Source organism: Apteryx rowi, unplaced genomic scaffold (assembly GCF_003343035.1).
Source record: "Apteryx rowi isolate R43461 unplaced genomic scaffold, aptRow1 scaffold_30, whole genome shotgun sequence".
NCBI classification, from domain to species: domain Eukaryota; kingdom Metazoa; phylum Chordata; class Aves; order Apterygiformes; family Apterygidae; genus Apteryx; species Apteryx rowi.
This window is the reverse complement of record NW_020449419.1, coordinates 1760494-1788377: the sequence shown is the minus strand read 5'-3', so window position 1 is coordinate 1788377 and position 27884 is coordinate 1760494. Positions and strand designations below refer to the sequence as shown.

At 40.6% G+C, this 27884-nt stretch overlaps 1 protein-coding gene across 1 annotated transcript in view; it reads right to left on the bottom strand.

Annotated features, from left to right (window-relative positions):
* Nucleotides 1-27884, bottom strand: part of FAM13C (family with sequence similarity 13 member C) — a 54893-nt gene that overhangs the window by 15805 nt on the left and 11204 nt on the right. The window contains exons 4-8 of the mRNA XM_026069972.1: nt 23557-23678; nt 14910-14973; nt 7352-7439; nt 2253-2463; nt 1130-1268 (exon numbers count right to left, since the gene is read on the bottom strand). Of these exons, the coding sequence (XP_025925757.1) occupies nt 1130-1268; nt 2253-2463; nt 7352-7439; nt 14910-14973; nt 23557-23678 (624 nt within the window). The remainder of the gene's footprint in view (nt 1-1129; nt 1269-2252; nt 2464-7351; nt 7440-14909; nt 14974-23556; nt 23679-27884) is intronic.

The following is a 27884-nucleotide window of genomic DNA, read 5'->3' as shown; positions in this document are numbered from 1 at the left end:
TAGTCACCTTCCTAAGTGAGGTGCAGCATGGTAACTGAAGTACTCTGTCCCTTGCAGGATAAGCCCTTACTGCTTTAAAACAGGGATTCTCTTGGAAAATAATACTTTAAACATTTCAACTCAACTGCTTAATTAATGAAATGAAAAAAATCCTGTGCAACGGTGTGACTTCAAAACCAAAAACCAACAAAAACTTCGTGTATCAGTCCCTTCTTTACATTTACAAATTTCCTCAAAAATTTTAATCAATTTACACTGGAACTTCAAAACTCAGATATTTTAAATGACAAAACTGTTTTGCAAAATTAAACCTCTGAAATAACTTCTTTTCTGGTCACAGTGTGATGACTGTTTAAATATGAAATTTTGTTCCTAAGAGTGTATCATGACCATAGGGCAGTACCAGTCACAGAAGTGTGTTCAGGTTTGCAGTCATTCATGAGATTACAAGGTAATATGCAATTTGCTCCATTTTCATTTTAATGTATTCATAAAATATCACAAATTCCCTATTGCTTATTATACACATCCTTAGCATCATAGACATTTTGATACATTTATACTACACAATTCACCTTACATAGACTAGCTTGATTATGAGCACCTATATCTTGCACCTATTGCACAGAGCATGCAATTGGTCTCAAATATGAAGACCTCACCCCAGCAACACATCAAAACCCTCATTTCTGTTTTGACCATCTGCTTCTGTTGAGCACTAAGGCTCGGAGCTTTACAGGACTCTGTCTGAGTAAAAGATCCTGCACAGCAGAACGAACATTCCAAGCAAATGACTTTGTCTACAAAGTAAATAAGTAGMTTTTCATATTTTGAATCATTTTGGTTCGCAAACTTGTCAGCTATGTTTAACTGGTTTACACTTCTCACACATCCAGAAGATGGATATTTTGCAAGAGATGATGGTGATCCAAAAAAGATGCAAATTAGAGCCTCAGAACTACTGAATACACTAAAAGACAATAAAGCATATTCTCTCATTGATGATTTTCCTATATCATTTTATCATAATACCCTTTTCCTATTGCTTTGCAGAAGTTTAAAGACATTCAGATTCTTGCCTTCCTTTTGTAGTATTTCCTYTTATCTTTTCAATGATATCTTATCTTACCAGATATTTTCTTTCTTGTTCAAATTTTTCTTCATACTTCCTAATTTTCCTCTTGAGACTCTGAAGATGCTTCGTAAGTTGTGCTACTGTCTGTGGTTCTTTGCACTCTTCACAGTTACACCTAGAAGAACTTCTTGGCCTGCAAAAGCCGAAAGCATAATACCTGTATTAAAGGACTGGCTTTAAAGGTCTGTATCTTGTTCCAGGAACACTTACACTTTCTCAGCACTTCAGAATTTGCAGATATGTTCTTTCAAAGGTTTGAGAGAGCTGAGTTTTTTAAAGTAAGCATAAAATAACTGCTTTCCTTGGAAGGTATTACTAGGTTATACCCCTTATGGGTTGGTTGGCTGGTTTGTTTATTTGTTTGTTTTCCTTCCTTCCTCTCCCCCCTCTTTTTAAATTAATTATGGGATTTCCGAAAAATTTTCAATAGTTTAATTGAGTGGGTCACAAACTGATCTAGTACTTCCATTTAACAGTAGTATCTTACTTCACTAATCTCCCATCGCTGAGACACTAATGACATTATTTGTAAAGTATGCATCAGAGAATCTTTTATTATTGGTAATAAACATTACCATTTCGAAGACAATTTAGTTTCTATTTTTTTTACAGTTACAAATCAATAGGTCTGATTGTTATTATATGCAGTGGACTGAGATATGCATATATGCTTTTAAGAAAGTGTGGTTTCTGACTAAAACTCACACCTTGGTTTTTAGGTGATCACATGTAGGGACTGCTCATGTGTTCTGTGGCTCTTTCATATCTAGTGAATAACTCGAGCAATAATTTTATTACAGCTGCACATTTTAATAGTAGACCTCCAACACCCCTCTCTATCTTATGTTCACTCATCAGAGTAACTACTAACCACTAAAACTGCCATTAAAATTGTCATTAATAACTATAATTAGACTTCAAACAATGTTGTACTGTGTTATTTTTGAAAAATGCTAGGTCCTATTGCTGGTACTGCAAATTAACCATGTCAAAATATGTTATAATATGAAAGTTTCTTATTTATGACATAATAGTAACTGAAAAACAAAGAATCAAAGGTCCTGGATTATACAAAAATAATTTAAAAGTATATAAGAATTAAAATATATTTTCTTACATCATGAAAGGTTGAGTACTTGGTGGAGAAGGGGCAGACTCTGTGTCTAGATTAAATCTCTGGCTTTGGCTAAAAATAGAGCAGCGTGGTGACAAAAGGGGGTTGTCTCCATCAGTAATATGATACAGTAGTCGACTGGTCCCTATGGAGTGATGCTCTTGTGGGCTGTTGTCCATGTCATTCTGCCAGTCCCTGTGGGCTGGTACAGGCTCTAAAATAAAAAAAACAAACCAATATGGATGGAAGGTCATTCACAAGATATTTCGCTACATAGATAAAAACAAATCTATACATACAAAGTATTCAAAGCAAACACAGCAAGCTGTTTAGCAATGTATCACATGCAGGTTGAACATAATAGTGAGGATCAGAAAATAGAAAAGACAGTTATTGGCTTAACATTAAGTATCTTGAATTCCATGGTAGAAAGTGGGTGGGTGGGTGTTTTTGTAAACTATGAAGTATTATTTAAAGATGGAGAGTTTCCCAGAAGAGAAGCATGGTCAGGTTTTCATAGATMTATTTGCTTTTGAAAGCCACATTCCTAAAACAGAAGATGAATGTACAAAACAAGTTTCATTCCCCGACTTAGCATTTAATCCTTTGATCAAGAAAAAGGTAGAACAAAAACATAGTATGTCCTGATGCTAAGAACCTCCAATGTTGTCTGCAGTATCCTGCAGAATGTATTCACATTTTGAAGCAACACACATAAAGGTTTAAAGAACACAAGATATGAAAATATACAAACAATGACATTCAAGGTATTTATTCAAGGTAGTGTCCAGTGACTGCTGCCCACGATGTTATGTTAGTATCATCTCTGAAAATAAATGGAAACCTAGCTACAGCTCCTCTAGTCAATCAAAAAGTAAAATCTGGTTTAAAGAGGTGGTCAAGTTAGAACTCAGGATGATTTTTTTCTGTTCTAAAAACTTAAGAATTGGTGAATCTCATCACACTGATTCCATTCATGAGTGACATGGAAAATAATGGGCACACTGCTAAGCCTGCCTCCAGAGGATACCAAGAGTTCATCTTGCCTTCACTGTACCTGGCTCCACTAATAGGAAGAACCATTAAATCTTCTTCCTCACCCTCAGTGGGTGAAACAGGTGAGGATGACCTAGCCTATTTTCACTATCAGATGGTTGTGCTTTAAAGTAGATTATGCTTTTAGGGAGAAATCCCACACTATCATACAAAGCTTTCCTCAAAAAATAGAAAATATATGTTAAAGCAAAGAATGCACTCTGTCTCCAATTCCTCTACATCTGTTTCCATAGTACCTTATATTTTACATCAGCTATGTTAATTTTTCTTCCTCTAAAATCATGTGTACATGCAGACTGTGAATCCATATCAATTATTCTGTATTTCCAGGCAGCGCAGGTGTCATTTCCTGACAATATTATATTTGCTAYATACCATTCATTCTAATATGTTTCACAGAATTTTTTTACTTGAGGGAAGTCTAAAACTGCCCAGAAAAACAACTGTACTTGGCTTAGTCTCAGAAGAGCAGGCAGATCTAGAAAAGTTYTTTTTTTGTCACTTTTCATTTTCACCTTTCTATATAGGATATGGTATTCCATGATGAGTGGGTATCTCCCTTAAGGTTTTAATGGAACTTTTTACTGCATTTTATTTAACCTCTGCACAATACACACTGAAGCCAGCAGTTCCTATTGGTGGATTGAAACAGTGGGGACAAACTGGCTCTGAACGGCATGCTTCATAGAAAGCAACTATTGACTTCAAAAATAATAGTTGCAATGGCCTAAAAKAGTGTTTTATCATGTACTACCCAATTGTTCTTGCTTTGCAGACAACAAAAATCCAAGTGTATATTGTCAGATAGGTTAGTCTAAGTCATCCATAATCTAACACATGGCTTTTGTATCTCTGATAAGTTCATTCGCTTTGATAGCTCCATCAATTATAATTATGTTAGTGCTTGCACAATGAGACAAAGTAGTTGATTATTAATTCTAACCTAGCATCTTTCCTCTAAATACTTCCTACTTTGCAGGTTAAATTCTCTTCTCTGAGATACTAGACCAATTCCCAGACTTCTAAATTGTATGAGAGATTCAAATCCTCACAAAGAGAGATACAGAAAGGCATCTGGGAGAAACGAGGCCCYCAGGAAGGGTTCCAGCCCTATCACAGATGCATTAATTACCAGCTATTCTCCAGAAGCAGCCAGCAAATCATTCAATGTGTCTGAGTCATTTATGTGGCCCTATTGCTATAAAGTGTGAGCATCTCATGATGATGACAAGTTATAACCAGCCCCATTTCTAATCACAGTTCAGGGCCACCATCCCTATTYCAGCCCTGTGTACATCCTAAACAARACACTAAGCATTAGCCTATGAGTAGCCCATGTACTGACCAAACACCTACCTGTGTTTGTGTCTCTGATATAACCTTAACCTCAACTTTTGCCAAAACCAGGAACTAAACCCACCTTTAACCAAACCAGTAAATTGCCTCTCAGCCTGCATCTGCTCCATCTCATCTACTCTGCCCAGCTTAGCACTGAGAAGAGCTCATCAAAGGACATAAAGCCAAGATCTAATATCTTATAATATGCAGTATGCTTCACAATGTGGGCRTTGATCATATGACCAAATAGGTACAAATCTGTATTCTTGCGTGTGATATTCTTTAGTTTAAGTAAAATAATAACACACCTAGTCTGTTGCATATGAAAAACAATATGCAGGTATAACGTGTTCATCCCTCATCCCATGCCACGTCTGTGAATGCTAGTATTAGAATTTTTAATTTAAAAGACATTTAAAATATTTTGTAGATAAAGTTCAGCTGCTGACAGCTTGAGCCACATATTTGATGTAAACTCATATTTGAAAGCTATAAAAATGATTTATGCTCATTGCTTTTCTTTTTTTCCCTTAAACAAGCCTACCTTAATATCTCCCTTGCAATTCTTTATGGTCTCATTTTGCCAGCTCTCATTCAAGCTTTTTTATATCCAAATGTAAACTGGAAATGCTGACTTCTCTCAGAGGTAAGAATTAATGGTTATCCCTAAAATTTGAAGCTTTATGCATTCTGTCATTTTACTAAACTGTTCTAGCTTCCTTTGCTATACATATACAAATTTTTAATTTTTTATTGATTGGAATCTGAAACAACAGAAATTAAATAGTCTGCATAGTCATGTTTATATTAAAAAGGGATAGATGTACAATGTAAATATTTCTTTTGTGATATTTCTTTTTTCTTCATGAGTTAATATCCGGATTCACTCAGCAAAGGCTAACAACTAGAGATGCAGTATATATGTCACATCCTCTAAAAATTCTGTTCTTAACTTGGTACAAATTAATGGACTTCATCTAAGTTTGAGCTGGAATAGCCACTAGTCCCACATGACTACTGTATCTAACCTGAAGGTATCAGAAAATTTCAGTAGTAATTTGAGAGACAGATTTAGGATTAGCTCTATTTATGCAAAATAGCAAGTTATTTAAAAATGGCACAAAGCAGGCATTAGCATGACAAAAGAGTATATTAAAATCTATTATATRGGTAAGCTTTTACTACAGCACAGGTTACAGCTGCTTTGAGAGACAGAACACGCTCTGAAYTGTGCGAGAGAAATGCTACATCATCCAGTATATGCCTGTGTTGATGGAGAGAAGCAAACAGGAGCTAGYGAGGGCGTCTGAAGAAGGGGATAGCTAACAGTTTGAGTTCAAACAGAATCAAATTAAAAGAGAAAAAATAATCAAAGGAAACCTATTATGAACCATCCTAACAATGAATTACGAAACTACCAGAACAAAATAGTTTGGTAGACTACCGGAAGAAAAGCAAAAATACACCCTGCCATAAGGAGAAGAGTCGGTGCAGGTTTTGGATGAGCTACAAAATGTCCATGCCTGCGCGGCCCAGCCACGAGTTCTGTCTCTGCCTCAGATTCACATCGAGGCACCAGTGCAAATCCCACACCCACACCTGAGAGCTAGTAAGGTATTTGCCTAGCTGAGCTAAAGCAGCCATTCCTTTTTTTAAACTAAAAAACTCAAAAGCCAAAACAATAGGACATTTAGCATTCTTTGCCTTCCTTCAGCTTTATTATTGTAGAGTCTGTGTACCATTTCCATTAATTGTGCAATGCAAAACTCAAACTTTAGAGTGTCTTAAATAGAATAATATAATTTGTGATTCTTTTTAGGTGAATAACTTGCTGCTTATGAAATTTCTAGGCAAACAGCTTCTGGGATAAGTTCTTCTGAACCCAGCATTTATTTAGAAATACAAAGTGCATTGCAAAACTGGGATTACTGACCTATCTGCTTTAATGTGGACCATATATGGTCTAAAATTTAAGCATCTGTGTATTCATGTCACCTGCCTGTGAGATGTATTAGTCATATTGCCTTTGACCTATTTTTCACGAATCGTGATTCCTCTTCCACTGAGCCTCACGATTCTGCCAACCCTGTGACTACAGGATATGAATTGACAAAAAATAATGCTGAGCCTCAGGGCTATATATTTGCAAGAACTGGTTTCCATATTGGGGGAAGAGGGAGAGATAACAACCACAGTTTGCCCAGATGGGTAATGATACAGATTCATGAATGATTAAAATCAACATGCTGTAAAACTCACCTTCACTATCTCTCTGCTGATGCATTAAATTAAAATCAATAATAGGAGAAATGAAGTGATATTGCTCTGACAAAAAAAAAATGACAAAAATAGAATTACATGATATGGCAGATGATTTCACACAATACAGATGTAACAGACATAGGAAATAAAGAGCATAACTTTACTTAAACAAACAACAGACTAAAAGCGAAAATAAAGGAATCGGGACTCATAAAACCTGTCTGAAAAGCAAGATTCCCTCTCAGAAAAGAATGCTGTTGCCATTCATTTCCACTCTTATTAACAGGTATCACCCCTTTTACATTACATAGCATTTGCATCAGGAAATGGTGCCTTGCATTAGCTCTGCACCGTTTCCCAGAGGACTGCAAATCTGAGATTAAACTGCAAGTCACACGGCTATTTTATAATTGCAAATGAGAACACATCATGACATGATCGCTTACCTCCACAACTGGCCCCATCAGCTTGCACGCTGGTCTGGACTGAAGAAGGGGCTGGGTCCTTGGATGCCGGCAGCTGCGGAGTTTCTTCCTGGGTTGTCAGAAATGCAGAGCACAGATCGGTTTCAAGGGCTTGTAGCTTCAACAAAGAATTCTGCAGGCAAAAACAGAACATTGGGCTAGAGAGAGAGCAACAAAATATAGCGAGAGCGCCTCAACTCACGGAGCCCATCAGCAGCGCCTGCAAGGGGGTGTTCCACTGACAGCACTGCCAGGATGTGCAAGAGAACAAATGTGCATTATTCCAGGAGTTTCTTCATTTCTTCCGGTTATTTAAGTCCTAATTTAAATGGATTATTCATGACACGTGGGAAAGATGACTTCGTCAGCAAAAGACAATTTATTCTAGGAAGCCAAACTGCAATGGTGTCCGTTTTCTTGGTCTTGAAGCGATACTCTAAGCAAGTACTTCATTCATTGTGCTGACATCACGATCTGATGACATGATGTCCCTCCCCATTTGCCATTCATAAAAACCCCAAATCTCCCTCTCCAGTCTATTGTGCAGAACGCTGCAGCGAACAAAGAGTTACTGAGAACAACACCATCTCCCACAGGACTCTTGCAAAAGATATGTGTTAATTGGCTTTTTTAGAGATACTTCTTTATGTAGCCCTTGCTTTTATGTAGGCTGCTGCTGCTTCTACAGGGCAACCAGAGATCACTTCCTATCCGCTGCAAAGGCAAAATTAACAGATCTTTGTCACTTGCTGCAGACAAATCAATGAGGACAAGGCTAGTTATCTATAACATCACTTCCAGCTACCCTGTCATGCTTGGTCCATTTCTCATTTTAATCTTTAATGCTGCATGCAATATTCAGCTGCATAATCTGACACAAGCATCTTGCTGTGATGCAAATGCTGTGAAAACCCTAATCACCATCTGACTAGGCGAAATGAGTCACTACTGATACCCCATACATTCAGTTCCCCTTTCTCCAAGGAAATACAGCTTGCAACAGAAAACAAAAACGCAGAAGGCTGTCTTAATAATCACACAGCTGGCACACAGAGAATATACGTAAAACATTAGGTCACTCAAAGGTACACGTCTGCAAGGAATGCTTTCTGAAGAAATATCTGAGTTGCACCAGAAATTTTTTCCTCAACTTTATAGCCTAGAAAGCGCCTTTCCCCACTCCATAGAAGACCTGAGACCAATTTAGCAATTTGTTTAATGAAATAATAAATTTATTTATTTGAATAATTCTCCTTGTGTAACAATATAACAGCTATGCACTGCAGAGTTTAATATGTCAGTGCTTTATTTTTATTGTAATACTGTCATTTTAAAAACACAAGGATGCTAGTATTTTTTAGTTTAAAAAAAAAAAAAATCTTTGGCTGAGAACAGCAGGGAAGATTCTCAGCCTTGATCCTTTCACTCCCACTATAGAATTCAGGCAGTGAAAAGGGAGTGAAAATTAGCTCTTTCTAGGGGATACCTCAAAATTGGGAAGTTTCTAAGGCACAAAGTTGCATTAACTAGAGGCCATAAAGATGCCATAACTAGATTCTGTGACCCTGTATGTACTGTGTGCTGTCAGAAGTGCTTCAAAACCCATATTTATCTCCACAAAGTAGATTAGACTACAATTAAACACATAGGCTCTAGCCTAAGCCTAGGTCAAAAAGAAAATCAAGGAACACCCTTCTCCTAGCCCCAGAGCTACCTGGACTCCTGGCCCTTCCTATTGGAAGTAGGGATGCGAAAGCAAAGAAATGGCTTGGGCATTATACATTTATTTTAGAATTAAGTTCCTCTCATCTGTTGTTGAGATGTATCTTGATATCTCATCCATAACCATAACACCAGGAAAGAAGTGATTGCAAGATCAAGCATTGATCCAAATTGAATGCCTAATGTAATATTATTCTTTAAAAATATGGTATGATACAGAGCTGATTTCTATGATCTGAGGCAGAAGACACTTTTACTGTTCCCATCATGATTAAGTATCCAGTAAAACATTTCATCTCTACCCTTTTTAGCAGAGCTCCCTGCTAGTGTAAGTAGGCTGATACAAATACCTAAAAAGCGGTTGTTTTAAACCTGGTATTTGTGGCCCGGCACAGTGATTTGTGTTATACACCTTCCTGACTTCTCTCCGCACTGCTCAGGATACTAAGATAAACACAGGTCTGTTTAAATACAGACCTATAGTCTCAGCCACAGAGGCAGGTTACACTGGCAACCTACTGCCCTCTTGCCCAAAAGCAATTTATAAGGATATTTTTGCTATCTTGGCCAGCAGCTCCTCAGTTTCACATCCCAGTTTCTCCAGGACTTTTGGGTGACTAACATTTAATCTGTGACTTACTAACATATAATTTGTCTGTTTGGTCTAATATTTTATGTATATTTACTTCAAACTGATCTAGCTTCTTTGACCCATCTGCTACAGAGAGTGCCTCAGGCGTGGACATCTCTCCAGCAAGGCCTTTATCAGTAAATACCAATACGATAAATTCATTGAGCCTCTCTGTTTACGGCCATACGACCCGAGTGCCCCTTTTACACTCCAGCCAGCTAGCAGACCCAGCGATATCCTACCTGGAATCAGGCTTTTGATGTATTTGGTGGACTTTTTATTATCAGCTTCAACATCTTTTACAAGGCACTCCCAAAGTCTTGTTTAATGCTCTACTTAATTCTTGTCAGCCTACACCAAAACCAACAAAATGTTCTTGTTTAGTCTTTTTTCCAGAAGAAGCAGTTCTTCTACAGGGCTCACTCAGATTAGAGGTAGACTGGTGGAAACCATCTCATTTTCCACAGCTTTCAAGAGGCAGTGACTTTTCCTTTGCAGACTGTGTGTGCTGGCTTAAATGGGCACCCATGGCATTCCTTCGGGAAGAGTTTTCAAGACGTGTCAGGCCTTACTTACTACTGTCTCACATCTCAGCTAGACCCAGCGTTGTGTGGACCTGTCACAACTGAATGGCAGTGTTTACAGTCACTAATGTCACTTGGTGAAGGATGACTATATAAATTTACGGGCTAGTGAGGACTCTGATCCCAGCATGGAACTTGTCCCGAGACTTGCTGGTGGCAAGTGCATTTCCCAAGTCTGCAAGGGAGTGCCTAAGTCTCCTCCTATTGGCAAGGACAACATAGGCGAATAACCAAGAAAGGCACCTAACCTTCATGGACTGTTACTTCAAGCATTTGACAAAAAAATTCCCATATCGAGAAAATACACTCCCTTTGCATCACTATTTTTTATGACACATTAATATTTGTGGTAAGCTCAATATAAAAGCATTCACCCAGACTACATTGTTAAACATTGTATTTCAGCAATGCTTATGCTGTAATTCACCAGTTGGTTTATATTCAGTTGCTTTAACTGATATTTTTCACCCATCTGTGGAAGGTGGGTGGATGGCAAATTTCCAGTCACTACCAAACACTAAAAAAATTCATATAATAATAATAATAATAATAATAATAATAGAAATACATTATATGATTTTGTGAATGTGCCTTTGACAGTGATTTGACGTAGGGAGAACAAGAATGTGTAACTTCGATCATTTTGATGTTACCAGGGAGATGATGAGTCTGGAATATGCCATCAACCTCATCTTACTCCGACAATACAGCTGAGTACTATGATACTGCAACAGTGCACAAGTACAAATCTACCACAGGGGTTTCTACGGGAACGCGTGCAAGCAGACACAGCGTTAAGCAGAGGCCCAGCACGCAGGGTTAGAGGCTGAAGGGCAGCAGGAGCGTCCCGGTGAAAGGCAACGCTGCTGCCTGCCGTGCCCCGTGCGGAGGCGTTTGCTTGCGGCGCCCGCGGTGCCAGTATGGCCGGGCGGGCGCAAAGGGAGCGGGTGCACCCGCGCCGGGGCTGGGGGCTCTCCCCGGTGTTGCACATGCTCAGCAAGACACCTCATACGGGGACGAACCAGCCTGTGCTCTATATATAAGACTCTCTCCTGGCCCAGACCYGGGCTCTGGAGCCCAGCCTGGCCATCTCTGCTCTTGGCCATTTAGGAGAAGTTAGGGAACCCATCAGAGCAAATACAAAAAGCTAAAATACATAAAGAGAGAGGAAAATGTTAGGTCATGATGGGGACTGTCAAAAGTTTTTGTAAGCTCTCACATGGAAAACCAATATCGCTCAAGTAAGTTTAAGCTATGGCATATTATATCAGCTAATGGTCTCATCTCAAATAATTCAGATCTGATGCTCATTCTAGCTTTACTCCAGTGTCTAACACTACTGATTTTGATGCAATAATTTCTGATTCACGCTAATGCAAATGAAAGCAAGATCAGACCCTATATAGGAAAGCAGTAAACTTCTTGAAAGGACACACATAATTCAGTATTTTCTAACTCACTTGAAGTTAAAATAGGATCTGGCATAAGAGTACCTGAATAAAGACAGATCTTTAAGTATCTTCGGAAAAATAACCATATCATTAGCTCTTAAGAACAGTGTTTTGCAAGTTTTAAGCAGCAGCAATTTTGACAGTCTTGGACAAGGGCTTGTTAGATCTTTGGTGTCCTCTTAAAGTTACTGACAATTCAAAGAACTTGGGCTATACCATTTCCATTAGAAAAAAAAAAAAAAAAACCTGCATTAATCCGGATCAAAGATAATGGAAAAATAAAGACACTTCCAGGAAGTCTGAGGAAAATTTAAGGACAGACAGTGTGGCATTTTCTATTCTTAATTTTGGCTACAGCTTTAAGAAAACATAGACATTAAAGAATAATACTCTTGCCTGCCGGAGAAAACCCAGTGCAATGGATTGCCATTTGCAGAGAAAGCTCAACCTGTAGTGAAGAAACCACCGTTACAAACCAATGAGCTCGTACCCCACTGACCATCTCTCTTTCCAACAAGTAACTATTGAAAATCAAGAGTTTGGGCCTTARGCCAATGCCTTACTGAGATCAGAGATAACTTCTTACTGTCTGGAGATAAATACCACATATCTGCACTCACCCTGCTAAACCCCACTGGAAGCACTGACACCGAATGAACAAATGCAGCTAATTTATTGCCAAAATGCTGCGGCAATGAGTGGAAGTCCCCTAAAATAACTTAGAAACTTTTTCCCAGTGGGTGCCAGGGGTACCTGCCTCGGCAGCTGGGGGGGTGCTGCGCGCAGCCCTGCAGGCTCAGCGCCGCGAGCCGCACGGGCCAGCAAGGCCGGGAGCCGCAGCGCGGAGGGGGCACCGCGCCGGCGGCACGCCAGCCCCTCACAGCCCCGGGGCACTCGGTGCGCGCAGCAAACCCGCAGGGACAGCGGAGAGCTAGCGACGGCCAAAAGAGCCACTGCCGTTACAAATAACTAACCTTCCCTGAAAGAGCACCTCAGTACCATTAGTTTGAGCCTCGCAGACATCTGAAGATCTGGTAAATCTAAGAACTGAGGAAGGAGGGAAAGGGAAGAGGTCTGCCCCTCGCGGGGGCCCGGCGTGCTGTCAGCGTGCAGGCAGAGAGCGCGGAGGGGAAGCAAAGCCCCTGCTCGGCGCCTTCTGCGCCACGCACACGGCGACACCCAATTCCCGGGGGCTGCGCCCTGCCCTCGGGCCCGCTCCTGCCCCCCAGCACAGCCCCAGGCCAGGAGGGCAGCCGACCCATCATACCCGCTCTATGGATGGACCTCCTGCATTTACCAAATCACCCGGGGCAGAGAAGCAGAAAAATCCAAGCTTTTTTAGTATTTAATGGCCTTTGAAGTAATTCATAGAGAAAAGAAACTGAGCAATATCAACCTGTTCAGTTTCTTCACCATAAGGAAATTAAAAGCAGTATTAGAACAGTAACATATAAAAGCAACATGTAAAACCTTGCTTTTTAATCTCAGAATTCAGGTAAAAAATAAGATAGACATATTTTATGTGAAGGTAAATAAATCTCTGTGGCATCTGTTTTGGCAATATTTGTGTCTTGAGGCATGTGACATTTTCAATTCAGAGCTTTATTTATGGGGAACAAACAAGCAGCAATAAGATAGAACAAGATATGCACCAGGTTTGTATAATGCCACTGCTGAGCAGGGAGGAGACAACACTTTATCTAACCCAAGAAGGGAATTTACTGTCCTGTGACACATGTCTATTTGGGTCCTGAAATACAATATAATCTAAGATTTTACAAAAAAAATTTAGGACCAGAAGGTCGCCCTTGTTCATTCCCCATGAACAATTAGCAATTTAATTTCTGATTTAATTATCTATTTTAATATATTGTTTTTATTTACTGTAATATTTTATCTTAACCTTTAAGGAATGATTTGCAAGAATTTTAAATCTTGTAATTGTGGAAGCTTTGGTGGTACCTGCAATGGGGCTTCTCAGAGGAAATAGTAATTTAATGATTTCTCCCAGGGCCTTAATTGGCTAGACCAGGACTGAGTACATCCCACTATACCGGTCACGGGAAGTGTTTTACTATTTAATACCGTGGTTTTTAATAGTGAGCTGAGCAACAGTGACACAAATGCACAGGAAATAATTCATTGCAAGGAGAAGATTAAATCTAGATTCCTTTAAAAGGACACATTGTGGCTTTTTCTTACTGAAAGTCAGACATCTATTAATAGACATAGATGTTCTCTGGCTCGCTATAGAAACAAAGCTGTTTTTCCATGGTTTGACAGGAATGGGCTTCCCTTCCCCCAACCCCTCCTTTCTTTGCTTGTGTAGTTCTGTTGTCTTAGTCTACACTCAAAAACATTGTCTGCTCCTTGGTCAAGCTCCAGCATGTTCACTGCTTTTGCAGACTGTTAAAGGCCTTTACACCAGTACGCAGATACTCGTATTTGCAGAAGACGCTTTATAAGGTTTCCCACTCCGAATAACTGCACAGCTTGTTTTGGCCTCCAGCGCATTGCCTGCACTGCCCGTGTGCAGCCCAGGCTCACGCGCTGCTCGACACGGTCTCCCCCCGCCTCTCTGCGCTGTGCGCTCCCACCACGCTGCCGCCACCATCCCTGTGAAATCAGCTCGCTTCCGCTGCCACAGGTGGGATTTGCCTTTCCTTGCTTCCTCCTTTTACTCCAGCCCTCCGCTCCTCCTGCCTTACAACAAGGCTACCTTTTAGACCACCTTGTACTGTTCTCAGATTATTTACGCAGGATGTAACAACCTTGAGATCTGCTTATTTTTAAACATAACATATTTGATAGCTGAATACATTTGATCTGTAACATGAGGAACAATTCAAATGTTTTTGCAAGATGACATTTCATTCAGTCAATATTGAATGTCGAATTCTTTTCTGAGCACAAATAAAAAGCAGCATAAAGTTGGCTTAAAATATGTTTAAAATCTCTTGCTTCTGGCTTTTAAACCACTGTAGCATCATATCACATTTTTAAGCTTTTCTCCAAAAACATGGCTACAATTATTCATTAAAAAGTTAACCTAAGATTCACATATGATTATATTATTCCAAGGGCTAAGAATTAAACAAAACCATCTAATTCAAAATTTGTAACACTATATTTCAAGTTTTGGTCAAGCTTACCTCGTTTTTGTTGTGTAGTTGCTCAGTTGCTTCTTTTGGTGAAATGCATGTGCTCTGATCTATTCTACAAAATAAAACAAGATTTTTCACTCAACAGATCATTCATTTGTTCTGCAAATATTTCAAACTTTTCACTATCTCTGCACATAAATTTCAAGTTATGTGATAAAGTATTTTATTGAAAAAATAACTTTCCTATGGAAGTTACTTCTGTATTTTATTTTTCAGGCAAAGCAACAGTGATTTTACTAGAATTCTTCATAATATATCTAAACTGTGAGTGAAATCCTGGAAACTATGACATTAAAATCCAGGATCACTCTGTGGCACGTGTAGATACAAAAAGAGTTTTACAGGAGCACGAGGGGCTCTCGCTATCATGAGCTAATAGAGTTAAAGCCAAGAAAAAGCTCAAACATATGTTTAAATCTAAGCACGATTTATCCCACATGCTTTAAGTCAGGAACAAGAGTTTTCCTGTATCARAGCCATAAAGAATAAATCTTTCCATATTTAAACTTAACAGTGCTTTAGGCTCACAATCTTCAACTTTCTGCTTAGCTTCAGTTCTGCAAATTTACTTTTAGAGGTCATTTACCTGTAGAGTCTCCAGGACTGCATTTTTCTCCTTTATCCCATCCCACATTTTTGGGAAGTTACATACGTAAGTTTCTGACGGGGTCATCCATGCTACCACAACATGCCCTTTTCTACCAACCCCTCAACTTCACAGCAAGGGCAAAGAGCAGCACGTCTAAGTATCACCAGCTGGGTGAACAGCAGCTATGAAGAGCTGGAACTCACAAAGGCCCCAGGGACTCTTATGAGGAACTGGAAATCCTTTGAGGGAGTAAGAGATATTTCCATGTTTTCTACTAAATGTCACTTTGAAGCCATCAGAGAAGTCCACAGCTCTGGTTTTCCCTCCGTGCCTCACCGGTTCTCTGCATGGAAATAAGAGGATGGTCCTGGAGTGGCAAGGGGAATACCACTTTCTGCTGACTATGGCTAAGGAGATGACTGTTCCCCATCTGGGCAGATGCCATCATGGCCTAGGGCTCCACAAGCTCCAGGACAAGTTACTACAAGTGCACTCCACCAAGGAATGAAATTGAAGCCTAAAAATAACCTCACATGGATTAGGTCAGCAACCTGCAAAGCCTCATACCACAGCTCTGTCCTTTCCCTAGCTTCCCCAAGGCAAACACAAGCTTTCCACGCTTAAATCCAAAGCCGTACATGGGTGTATCACAAGCGCATCACAACAACAGCCTTCAGTTGAAGCAAGAAAACTGCTGATGTCTCAGAGAATGTGATTTCTCTTTGCTGCAAGGGAGGCAATATTTGCTCAGGACTGGCCAGGGCGAGACTCACTCATGGATGTAATCAAAATCAACACAAAACCCAGATTCTTTTGTACAAAAGAATTCCTATTTTTCAATCTATTCTGCTCGGACTAATCCCAGCAAAATTAAGCAGTTTTAAAGGCCCCTAGAGACTGCAAAAACAGTACAGACAGATCCAGGGAGCTTTGATGTTCTTCTTAATAGAATTATGAGGCATTCAAAGACTGAAATGATGGATATGCCATAAGAACTTTCCTTACCAAAACAGATACATTAGATAGCTACTGCAGGACCCAAGGCATGCCGTTCACACGGGAACACAAATGAGTCATTTTGGTGGCAATACACCAAGCACAAGAGTGGGAACTCTCCCCAGCCAGCCAGCCAGCGTGTCACTCAAAACACAAAGGTGCATGATCAGGGGTGATTTCTGGAGGTACTTAAGCAGTGAGATGCCTTGCCTGAATACTGTAGAAGCAGCTATCTACATCTATATAGCTTTCCACATATATATTCCTTCTGCCACCTCTCCTGAAAATGAATAGGAAATGTCTCTATATTGTGAAGAGAATAGAAGAAAAATGAATAGCAAAACTCAAAGAGGTTTACACCTAACAACCATGCTCCAGGCTACTGGGCAGCAGGGAGGACAGGCAGCTGCCTATGAGCCAGCAGGAGAAAGTTAAAGAAAGCAGATGAAGTATGGTCAGAGCAAAAGGACTAACTTAATAGTAACGATTAAAAGAGTAAAATATTTACCTTTGCTTTAATAACATGTAAGGGTGGCCCTGCAAAGCTACAAACAGTTGAAGAATTAATTCATTAATGAAGGAAAAATATTTAGAGTGATTTATTATGTTGAACTAGAACTAGACATAATGGAAAGGAAAAATAGAACATTTGTCAGATTTGTACTCATCTTGTACTCATTTTGATGACATCACTCCTTTCATGGTGCTTAATACACAGAAAATGTGAACCTACCTTAACAAAAGAAAACAAAAAAAAGAGAAGACTAGCAGCTTGGTAAGTGATGATGTGGATTGTTACAGGGTTTTCGCAGGTGCTGTGTTAGATGTTCTGCATAGTTCACAGCTATAGCACTCATGAGTCTTGCACTTTTCTTGAACTCTGGACAGTAAAAAGCTTACAGCACCCCTAAAGTACGATCTCTCTTGCATTCAGGCTGGTATTATTGTCTGCTATTTTAGGAATGTACAAGTCTTGCATTTTATCATTTCTATTTTACTAAAAAATACTGGGGTACAATGATTTCAGTTCTGCTTTATTTGTATTTCAGCGATACTAGGTGATTTCTTAAGTAATTGCAGTGAGTAACAGTTTTGGGGGTTTTTTGTGAAGACCATTTGCATTAACAATAGTCATATATGTATGCTGAGCTGAATCTACTTCATAGAGTTTTGAGGTGTGCTCTTTTTTAGCCTAGATTTACTGCTCTGCTAGACAAATTCAGGTTATCTGATTGTAACTAGGCAACAAAGGACTTACAATTTAATAGCTACGGGTTGGATCCTACTCTCATTAAAAGTCAATCACAGAATATCCATTAACTTCAAAAGCATCAGGAACAAGCCCTAATTTTCCATCYGTGCTGAGTACATTAAAATTATTTTGAGCCTCAGCTGAAATTTTGAATAATTGCAGGCAACCCTTCTTTTGTATAATTTACGTCATATAAAATAATGAAAACGTAATGCTCTCTATTGCTGCTCTTCAAATCTGTATTATATCTTTCTCTGTAAAGTACAAAAGGCCTGATCTCTCCCCCTCCCTGGAACGTGGCTGCTCTGGCTTTGGCAGACCTCTGCTGTTCTGCTACGGCACAGATAACGAAGATTCAGTTCAATAACGTATATTTGAAGCTTGTGGACATAAAAAAAAGTCTAAATGCTAATTATCATAACAGAGCTCCAACAAAACTTCAAGGGGAGGATAACTTTGCATGAGCAGTGAGCTGTTTAAAAACCAGACCAGAACACGTGAGTTATTGAACTATGCATAACACCACTTCTAAACTCATAYAAAATTCAAATAAAACCACATAATTTAAAAAAATAAGAAAAAATGTTTAAAGATAATCTCAGCAAATTCTCTTCCATGCTAAAATCAGAAGGGAGCATTAGATTCTATATTTTGCAGATCTCAAGCTTTCACATTTCTCTCAATCCTGACTCTTGGATTAGAACTGGTTTCTTGTACATTAAGCCAGTCAAACTCTGCATTACACTAACCCAGTCCTCAGAAGACTTACTCGTTTAGGCACCACAATGCCACGCGTGCTCAATGTCTAGGGCCAACTAATGCATTAGAGATGCCAGGATAACTCCTGCAAGCAAACCACACACTATGATGTGGGATAAAACCCCTTTTCCAGATTCACTTTCAGTCTGACCCACGGAAAAACATCTTCTCCAACTCCAGTCTAGCCACCGGCTTTATCTTTGGTTTTATCCTTGCGCCTGTGAGGATGGCATACTGGCCTAACAGCGCCGAAAGGGCAGTCTCAACACCACAGCAGAGCACTCCTTCCCCCTCTCTATAGGTTACATCACGTGATTTTACAGGAAGACCGACCCTATATCTGATATACGTCAGTGTCAGGGAAACAAAAACATCCTTTCTGACACCTGTACAAATGGCAAAAAACACTATGAAATTCAGACATAGCCACCACCTTATTGCAGGGCTACAAGTGAACGGTTCAGAACCATGCCGGTGAATGCTTGAAAAGCAGAAAAGAAGTGCAATAGCCTTTTGGATTAACACAAAGTGCACACTTCCCATAAAAGAAGTGACACCTTGAAAGGCCCAAGGCTGTTTGGACACCTCCCAGGCTACTCCTTGGCAGTCCCTAAAAGCTGGAATMAGTAGACAACCAGCGAGCCAGTGTAGTGGTGCCTGTCCCATAAACCACAGCAGTTTACACGAAGGCTGGCTGTGTACCACCACACTCCTTTCCCATATCGTCAGTGCCTCTTTTGGACTCGCAGGGCCCAGCCCTTACTCAGGCCAGAGCAAGATGCTTTTTCTGCCCCCTAGACCCCCCCCCCTTTTTTTTTTTTTTTTTTTTTTTTTTAAGTGTAGGGCAACCCAGAGCTTGCTCAGGTATTTCCATTCTTTAATATAGTAAGTATCTGTGGAACCATAAACACCAATATTTTAATATCAAGATTCTTGAAGAAACTGTACTTGAAGCTGGCCAATGGTTTCCCAGCAAAGCAGTGTTTCATCAGCAAATCCTGATCCGCTGACGCAGAGCTCTGCGCGGCCCCGCACCGCTCTCCCAGAGCTCTGCCAGGCCTGAGGCAGGATCGGGGGGCATCGGGCCAGGTCTCCTCCCCGCTCGCCCGGCAGCCCGCGCAGGACTGCAGGCCCCCCGGCGCTGCTTCTCCGCGCAGCTCCGCCATATGACGCAGGGACATCAGCACTTCTGCCGCGTCCCTGCTCCCTCCCACACGTCACCCAGTTGTAGCTGCTCAGCACAAAGCRTGGAAACTGCGAGAGTCCCCACTCGCTCGGCGCTCTCGAAAGCTACTGGCTTTGCAAACTTCGACACCAACCGCCTCGCTAGAGCTCGGTCTCCCACCAGTGGGCACAGAAAACCTGGGAGACCCCGGCTGAACTCCAGGCCCAGGGCAGCCCAGGGCTCTCAGCATTTCCAGCTTTCCTGGGAAACAGGCACAGGTCGGGCAGCAGCAGCAGAAATTAGGGATCAGCCCAGGGGCTAGCTGGGTCCTACTGAAGGAAGCCCCTCCACTTCCATTTTCTTTGGAGAATGGGGAGGAGGGGGAACTTCCAGGAATTTTTCTTTAGCAGAAAACCTTAAAGAAAACTATGGTTCCCACACTGATGGGAAAGCAAACCTTTCTGAAACATGACATTCCCACAGCCTGGGAGCTCCATGTTTCATCCACCCCTCTCTATAACGGGCATCGGAAGAAAACCCCACCCTTTACTCAGCAAACTGAGTACACAGCTCTGCAATCTAGGTCAGTTTTGCTTATTGCCTTTCAAAAGTGCATCAATAAGAACAGGTTATAAAAGGCAATTCCCTCTATTCCAGTATTTGTACCTCAGGCCTGTTTATAATTTTCATCTCCCAAAGGTGGGGATTATTTTGCACTCTTATTCATATCCAACTACACACAATGACTACAGCAGTACTCAATGCAATCACTAAATATAGTATTAGAAATCCATGTTCTCTTAATAAAATGTAAAGGCTTCCTTCCATGTAGATGGCATTTGATATTCTAAATTGATGCTGATGTTCCTAAATCATGCATGATAAACCCCTCTTAAAATTAAAGTCCTTCATTCACAGGGCAGATATAGCTCAGCCAAGAACAAGACAGATTCTCCCTTTCATCTGACTGCTCCAAATGCAGCATATAGTTACCCTTAAACTTCTTCTCCACGTCTACTCTCCCATTTCCCTCAGATCCCACTAAACTTTTCCTTCACTGTTCCACTAGTAAGTCGTGAGTTACTGGCAAATGAAAGGACTTGATTAAAAAACCAACCAACCAGCCAGCCAGCCAACCCCACAGAACAATCCGCACATGTACTTGCGAGTACTAGCTCTGCGGGATGCTTCTCTTACACTGCCTGTTCTGCTTTTCCCTGCCACACATCCGTGTACGAACCTCCCTTGTTATGTCATCCGGAATTTAGATTGCTCTGCTAAACAGGGAYCGCGTCCAAAAGCTTTTCATATCTGAGTAGTTTTTAATCCATATTTAGACAAATTAACTTTGGCCTGTTTTTCATGGCACCACACTGACTAGAACAGATTTCAAGATAAACTCTGTACAGTTCAGAGGTGTTTAGACTTTTAAACTTCAGTAAGACTAATGACAGAGCTGTAGCAGTCTGAAGAAACCAAGTTATACCAGAAGGAACAACTGATCTCACAAGAAACCACCAACCTTGTTCCTAACTGAGTACGGGATAGAAACAAGCCCTTCCTCTCCTGCCCTCCCCATGCACATCTGGTACACAGAGGAGCTTGTGCAGTCACAGTCCTGCAGCAGCAGTGGTCATCTCTTCCCCAAAACACGAGAAGGCCTTTGGTCTGTGAGTTTGGGATGCTACAAAGTTGCAATTTGCCAAAGCATTTCTTAATTTTACCAGTAACCTAGCAAAGACGGAGTAGAAGAAAGCGAAACTCAGGATTTGTGGAGCTAGCAGATGAGTTCTGCCAAAATGTAGCTGTGACAGCTGCCTGTGCCAAGCCTGAATACTTAACCTTTGCCATGTCCCAGAGTGAGGAAGGCAGAAAACAAGGCAAGATGTTGTTCCCAGGCAGCTGCAGTTGGCAGTCTGCTGCATGCATCAGTTCTGGGATCCTGACACACCAGTCCGGGATTGGCACCAGTGCGTGTGAGGCCAGGACCACAAGTTAATGTGTGTTTACTCCCTGCTTGAGGTTTTCCATTTGGGAGTAAAAAGGCCTCAGTTTTGTTGTAATATACTCAAACTAAGACATGGCAAGAGTTGGGAGGTGATCACTATGCTTTTGCAGCTATTAGCATGATAAATCTAGGTGCCAATATTTAAGTGCTTTAACACTTGCAGAAAACAGACCTCCTAAGGAGGTACCCTGGTGTTAAACAGGAATAAATAGCATAGTGAACCATGGTTTAAAGCCTGCTGAACTAAAAAGGCTAAATGTTGAAGTGGACAGGGGAATCTCATTGTGGTTGCTGTTTTATTCATGCACACTCTACTCTGGTTCTTATCTTCAAAGTTCATGTTTCTTTCATTATGTTTCTTTCAGAAATCAAAGTGAACCAATGGTATTATCTGTCCAAACAGAGACAGAGATGCTAGCTGTGTCTAAGTCTCTGAGACCAAGCTCTCTATTCTCCTTCCTAAAAGAAATCCATGTGATTTTTCCTTGAGGTAGAATTCCTAGGCTGGGGCTAATTAGAAACACTCTCTGTGATGCAGGACTTCACAATGTTTCAACTGCAGATACAAACACTGGAGGGTGAAAGTAGTTCTTTTTGCAAGCTAATTAAATGCTTGGCCATTCTGCTATAKCTGCCTTTGAGAGCATGAATTAACATCGTTTGCAATGTTGCCTACTAAAACCTGTGGCTCAGCAAGTGGTTCATTTCTCATACTGCTAACCTAGTCCTGACTGGAAACAGGCCTTGGAGGCAAAGAGCCCCGTATTTCTATTAGCTGTGCCCTGACCACCGAGCATCCCCAGGATGTCCAGGCCCACCCGGCAGAGCCATTATTTTTTGCTGTCTGCCTTGCCACTGCACGTCATGCAGCACAAGGGATTRCCCTTCGATAAGGCTTTACTACAGACAGGTGCAGAGGGAAGGCTGAGCAACGCAGGGCTGGGAACTTGACTGTACGTGTGAAGGACATCAGTTATCACTTCAGAGTGCCCAGAGCCTCTACCACATTGCAGTGGAGGCACTATAAGCACCAAAGCTGTCATGCATCTTCAGACAGAGAAGAAAGAAAAGACATCAGAGTCCCGGGCTCACCTGCCTGGAACACCATGCACACAGCAAAGCAGAGCTGAACCATTACCTGAGCATGGGAAATACATAAAGGAATGCCCCCAAAAGACATGACTCGGAAGAATATAATCATTTACACAGTCCAGTCCTGTCTGTAAGGGCCAAATCTTATCCTTAGGACAGGCCCTCACAAGCAGGCAGGGCCATGGGAAGGGTTGTGGGGGAATCAAAGCCCCATTTCTAGCCTGTTGGACAGCCAGGAAAGATAGAGAAGAAAATCGTGACTCCCAGTTGTTACCAGAGGTGAGTTACTTCATGATCTGCAGAGTCACCTACAATCAAAACTTGGCTGACGCCTGACCTGAGCTTCCTGTATCCTTTGCAGCATTGGAAAGAGCCCAGTTTCACAGCGTCCAGGAACTAATACAGAAATGCATGCTGATGCTAAAATCAGGTGTGCAGCTTGCCATTCCCATTTCTCAGTGGGAGTATACTCTGAGAAAGAGTGAAGCAAGTCAGCACTGGGGGAAAAAGAAAAAGAGTGCCAGGATATTTTTGAAACTTGGCACAGAGGAAGTGTTTTCCTCCTGCTTGAAATGTAAGGAGGTTAAAGAAGGATGAAACTTGCCTTATCGTCATCCTTTTTGCTTTCTCCAAACAGTTCTAGGCCTATAAAAAAAGAATATAACTGCCAGTGAGAGCCAAGAGTCTGAATATTTTATACAAAAGACAGCAAATGAATTAGCCTTTCCTACAGTTAATGAGAAGTGAAATGCACTGTCTTATCCCACGGCTTACCTGGGCGGAAGTCTCCCAACTGTTTCCTGGCATCTGAAAGGCATGTTCTGGSCATGGGCATCAGCAGAGGCTCCTGCCGTCCCCTGCCAGGCTGAGAGGCTGGGCAATACGTTCTCCAGGTCCTGCAGAAAGCAACAGAAACGCTGAGTGCCCTGTCAGTCGCAATCAGGCTGAGCTGAACACTTTGCTTTAAGGAAATCAGAKCTCTGTGACACTGAAGGCTGATTTGTGGGGGTTCGCAAATGCTCTGTAGCTATTTTTTGGTAATAATTTGGAAAAATTGGAAAGCACTAACTTGAAAAGGTTCTAAATGAAGTGGCATCTTCCTTGCAAAATGCTTTCTGAAACCAAAGCAGACAAGAAGCCACTGTAACCCATTTTCTATTTATTAGTTACATAACAGAAGTCGGCATCTGAGCTAAGAAGTGCTGCACACAAGAGTTCAGTATTTTTGCTTATATATACATTCACATTTCACGCAAAATTATTTATTCTTATGTCAGTAAGATTTTATAGCTTGGACATCATAATAAAAATTTGGCTGACAAAAGCAAATTCATTTCACTTAAATAAGATTAGTAAGGTTTAACCAGTTTGCTTTTGCCCTTCCCCAACTTATGAATAGYTCTATGAATAGAGTATTGCTGTGAGAGGAGTAAAGGTCAGCGAGAAAATAAAAGTCATACCAGCCACCTTGTCACACTGAAAATAAAAAAGCCAGTTTAGTCCAACAAATTGAGGCCAGAACTAGGAATTAGGTATGCATTTTACTCCAAGCTTTCAAAAAACAGTTGTATGGCTGTGAAAAGTTATTCAACACATCTTACTTTCCTTACCTATAAAATGGGTTGTATTTCCCTTCACTTGCAAAGGGGTAAGTTAATAAAGTTCTTTGAAAATGTGATAATCAAAGTGCGACTTTTTCTTCTTCTCTATTAGCTTTTATTATCCAATATTTTATTGCAATAGCTTACAAAATTAAGATATGATGTGTTTTGCAAAGCAGTAGTGTTCATTTCTGATGGTAAAATAGTGTATTTGATTTTGATCCTATTTCAAAGCTTAGTCCCAAAAATCCRAAGCTTGGACAAGAACTTGGAGGGCTGAGGTCATTCTACATTAACAGAAACAGTGGCTGCTTGACACTTCCTTCTGAGTCTCTTCCATCTTTACAGATTATACATGAAGCCTGTTTAAAGATACACTATATTTAAACTAAGTTATACATTTATAAAACTGTAAACATTATAACAAGTTGTAAAATTTAAGAAAGTTGCCTAAAAGGTCTCCTCTTAGAAGAAATATTCAGTAGCTAGCTCTGAAAATTAATGTTAAAAACTAAGAGATCTTGTGAAAAAGCCTGGTAAAAATAAACAAAATTCTGAACATTGACATTTTACTTCCTCACAGTTTAACAATACTCTTACTATCTTATTCCAATCTCAGTCCTCTTTTAAAGTGCCAGGATATTCTTTGGATAAGGGACAGTTAATTCCTCCCACTTAGTCTATAAGATGAGTGTAATAAAAGTGTTTAAATCTCTCCGCAGAAAGAGGCAGCTGTCACCATCGCGTTGTCAGGCTCTTAGAAGAAAGCGGCTACACGCTAACTCCGACAAACACACCTGGCCGCRGGGTACGTCCGCACTGCATGAACGTGCGTGGACCTGCCCTGGGGCTGGAAGCAACTCCTCTGCCGGGTAAAGCCGACTGAGCTGACGCAGCTCGCTTCGGTGTCAGCCATAGCCCAGCCGAGCTTTCCAACCACACCTGCTTCCCGTGGGGGCAAATTTCCAAAACAGAGGCTGTCTTCTTTTCAGACAAAATGTTATGAATCCCTGGTGATGTTCACTGAATTGACTAGAGCTGCTCTTGCTTTTCTTACCTTTTGCCTCCTTCCCAGCTTTCTAGGATAGAAGTCTTCCCCTCTCCCCATGGCTATAGTTTAGCATTGAATGAATGGCATTTATCCAAAAACGGTAATCACAATTCAGGTTACAAATGACTGGCACTTTTTTTCAGCTTTTCTAGTTCTTCCATCACTATCTTAACTTTTTTTTTCCCCTGGTTATATAAAAATGATCATATGCTCTTGGGAACTACACAGGTCAACACAACAATTTTTATTAAAGCTCAAGACAGAAGCGGATTGAACCAGTTCAGCTTATTTTATTTACCCACAAACCTTCAGTGGTCTGATGGTCTGTGGGTAGAAGAGGCATTTTCTGCATTTGTGTGGGGACAACAGTGCTTAGAATCTCTTTTAAGGACTAGGTTGCATTTTGCTAGGTTCTGTATGTGATAGAAACAAGAAAGAAAAACACTGTATTCTCTAAATTCTGTATAGACACCAGAAAAGACAGAAGACAAGAATTCTTATGATTACCATTTCACATAATGAAAACACTATTTCCTGAAGAGATTAAATAGTAGACACACATAGGAAGACCATGAACCAGATCTCTGGAAAACCTCTGGAGCTGAAGCTGGGAATTTGCATTATTTGTAAATCCGAGGAAGGCAGACTGGGGGGAAAGAGCAAAGAGATYGGGGCACCGGAGTGGCTCTCAGAGGAGTTGACTTTCCTAGGAACACAGCTTCTTTACGAGAGATTCCTACTCAGGATGCAAATCCTACCTACTTTTTATGCCCTCACAGGACAATATGGAGTTTGAAGGTACAATAAAATATCACAAGAGGCAATACCCATTTAYTTAAATCAGTTGAAGATCTGGTCTAGAGTTCTTGCAATAGCCTCAACATTTGCACTTAGATACATAARTTTTTTTTGGTTGTTAACTGCAACTGCTGTTAACACAGATAAAATGAAAACTGTGGGTGCTTTGTAAATGACTGAAACAAGTGACATTTGAGTTAAGCAAGCCTTTCTTATGGCTGTGGCCCTCTAGGAGCTGCACTGTTTAAGTTAACTGCTCAAAGAAGGTCAGTCCAGTTAAGGTGCAAATCCAAAAACTGCATTAAAGTGGTAAACATGCTTCAGCAGAAGCCTCTTCTTCCCTGTCCTTTTTTTTGCAACAAATACCCCTCTCCAATATCAGCAGAGAGAACACAGCAATCCAAGATGCTTAATTTTTGATGAAGGGCAAAGCTGAGGACCCGAATGCATGTAGGTAATAAATGCTCACTTGCAGGCTGGATATTTGAGGACTCAGGGATTTTTTGGTTGCTCTGTGTGTGTTAATAAGTTATGTCATTACGATGTTACACAGTAAGCCTGAGGAAACACCCTTGATGGGACCTATGTTTCTTAAGAGCAATGAAATCCATTCCTCATGTGTCMGAGGCAATCCACAGCACAGTGCTACCTGCTGTTATATTTTTGTTTTGCCTTCACTACAGGCTAAGACATCTACAACTAGGCTGCATCTGGTAAGCAGCCTGTGAAGAGGGAAATCTCCAGGCTTTGCTGAGAAGAGTGTAATCACCACCATGCTATTTGCTTTGTACACAAAACAATATGTGGGTTTGGAAGCAGCTAGAAAATACTACCATGAATATATATGTTAAGATAAATCAGCTTCTCTTTCACAAGCTAAAATTTTTTTTATATCTCTTTTTCTCCAGAAAATCACAGCATGTCACACCCCATCTCTGTTAGAGCATTTGAATTAGAGTACAGATGTACTAATGTTTGCTGTGTTTACATAGCAGCTTAATCTGCTGTTGAACTTCAGAAAGTGCCTTGCATCCTTAATGTGGCTTATCCAACGCACAGCCACTTCCAGCTCTCTTCAAACGTGAGTTTCTGAGCTTGCTCTCCTGCTCTCTGGGAACAGCGTTTAGGTTCAGAGTCCTGGCAGATTTAACCCACAATGAGAGGTATGGTTCACACACAAATGGAGTACACCTAAAAACTGAAGCAGAACTTGTAGGTTACCTGATATGTTTGTGTATTCATRTAGCTAATGCCTTAACATTGGCTTAATTTTCTGATTCCTGAGTATTTAAAATTGCAATTTTAACATCAAATTACTGGAAGTTCTTTTGAATTAATGCAATTTTCCTACTCAGTTTATACTTAAAATAACAAATTTCACACAGTAGTTTTCAGCATTCCCATCTCCAGCTATTAGTGTCAAGCTACCATTCAATTTTTAGTCTTTCACCTTGGTAATTAGACTTTAAAACTGAACTTTTACTTGCTCTACCAATTAGCTAGCATGTTTAGTTTCATTTTATAAATATATCTCAGTATCAATTTGGAATTTGAGGATGAAACATTTAACAATCTAAATTCATGACTGTGCAACAAAGGTGAGTGCGAGAAGAAGGGATTAGGCAAGGAAAGCAGACTTTCCCCTCCAAACC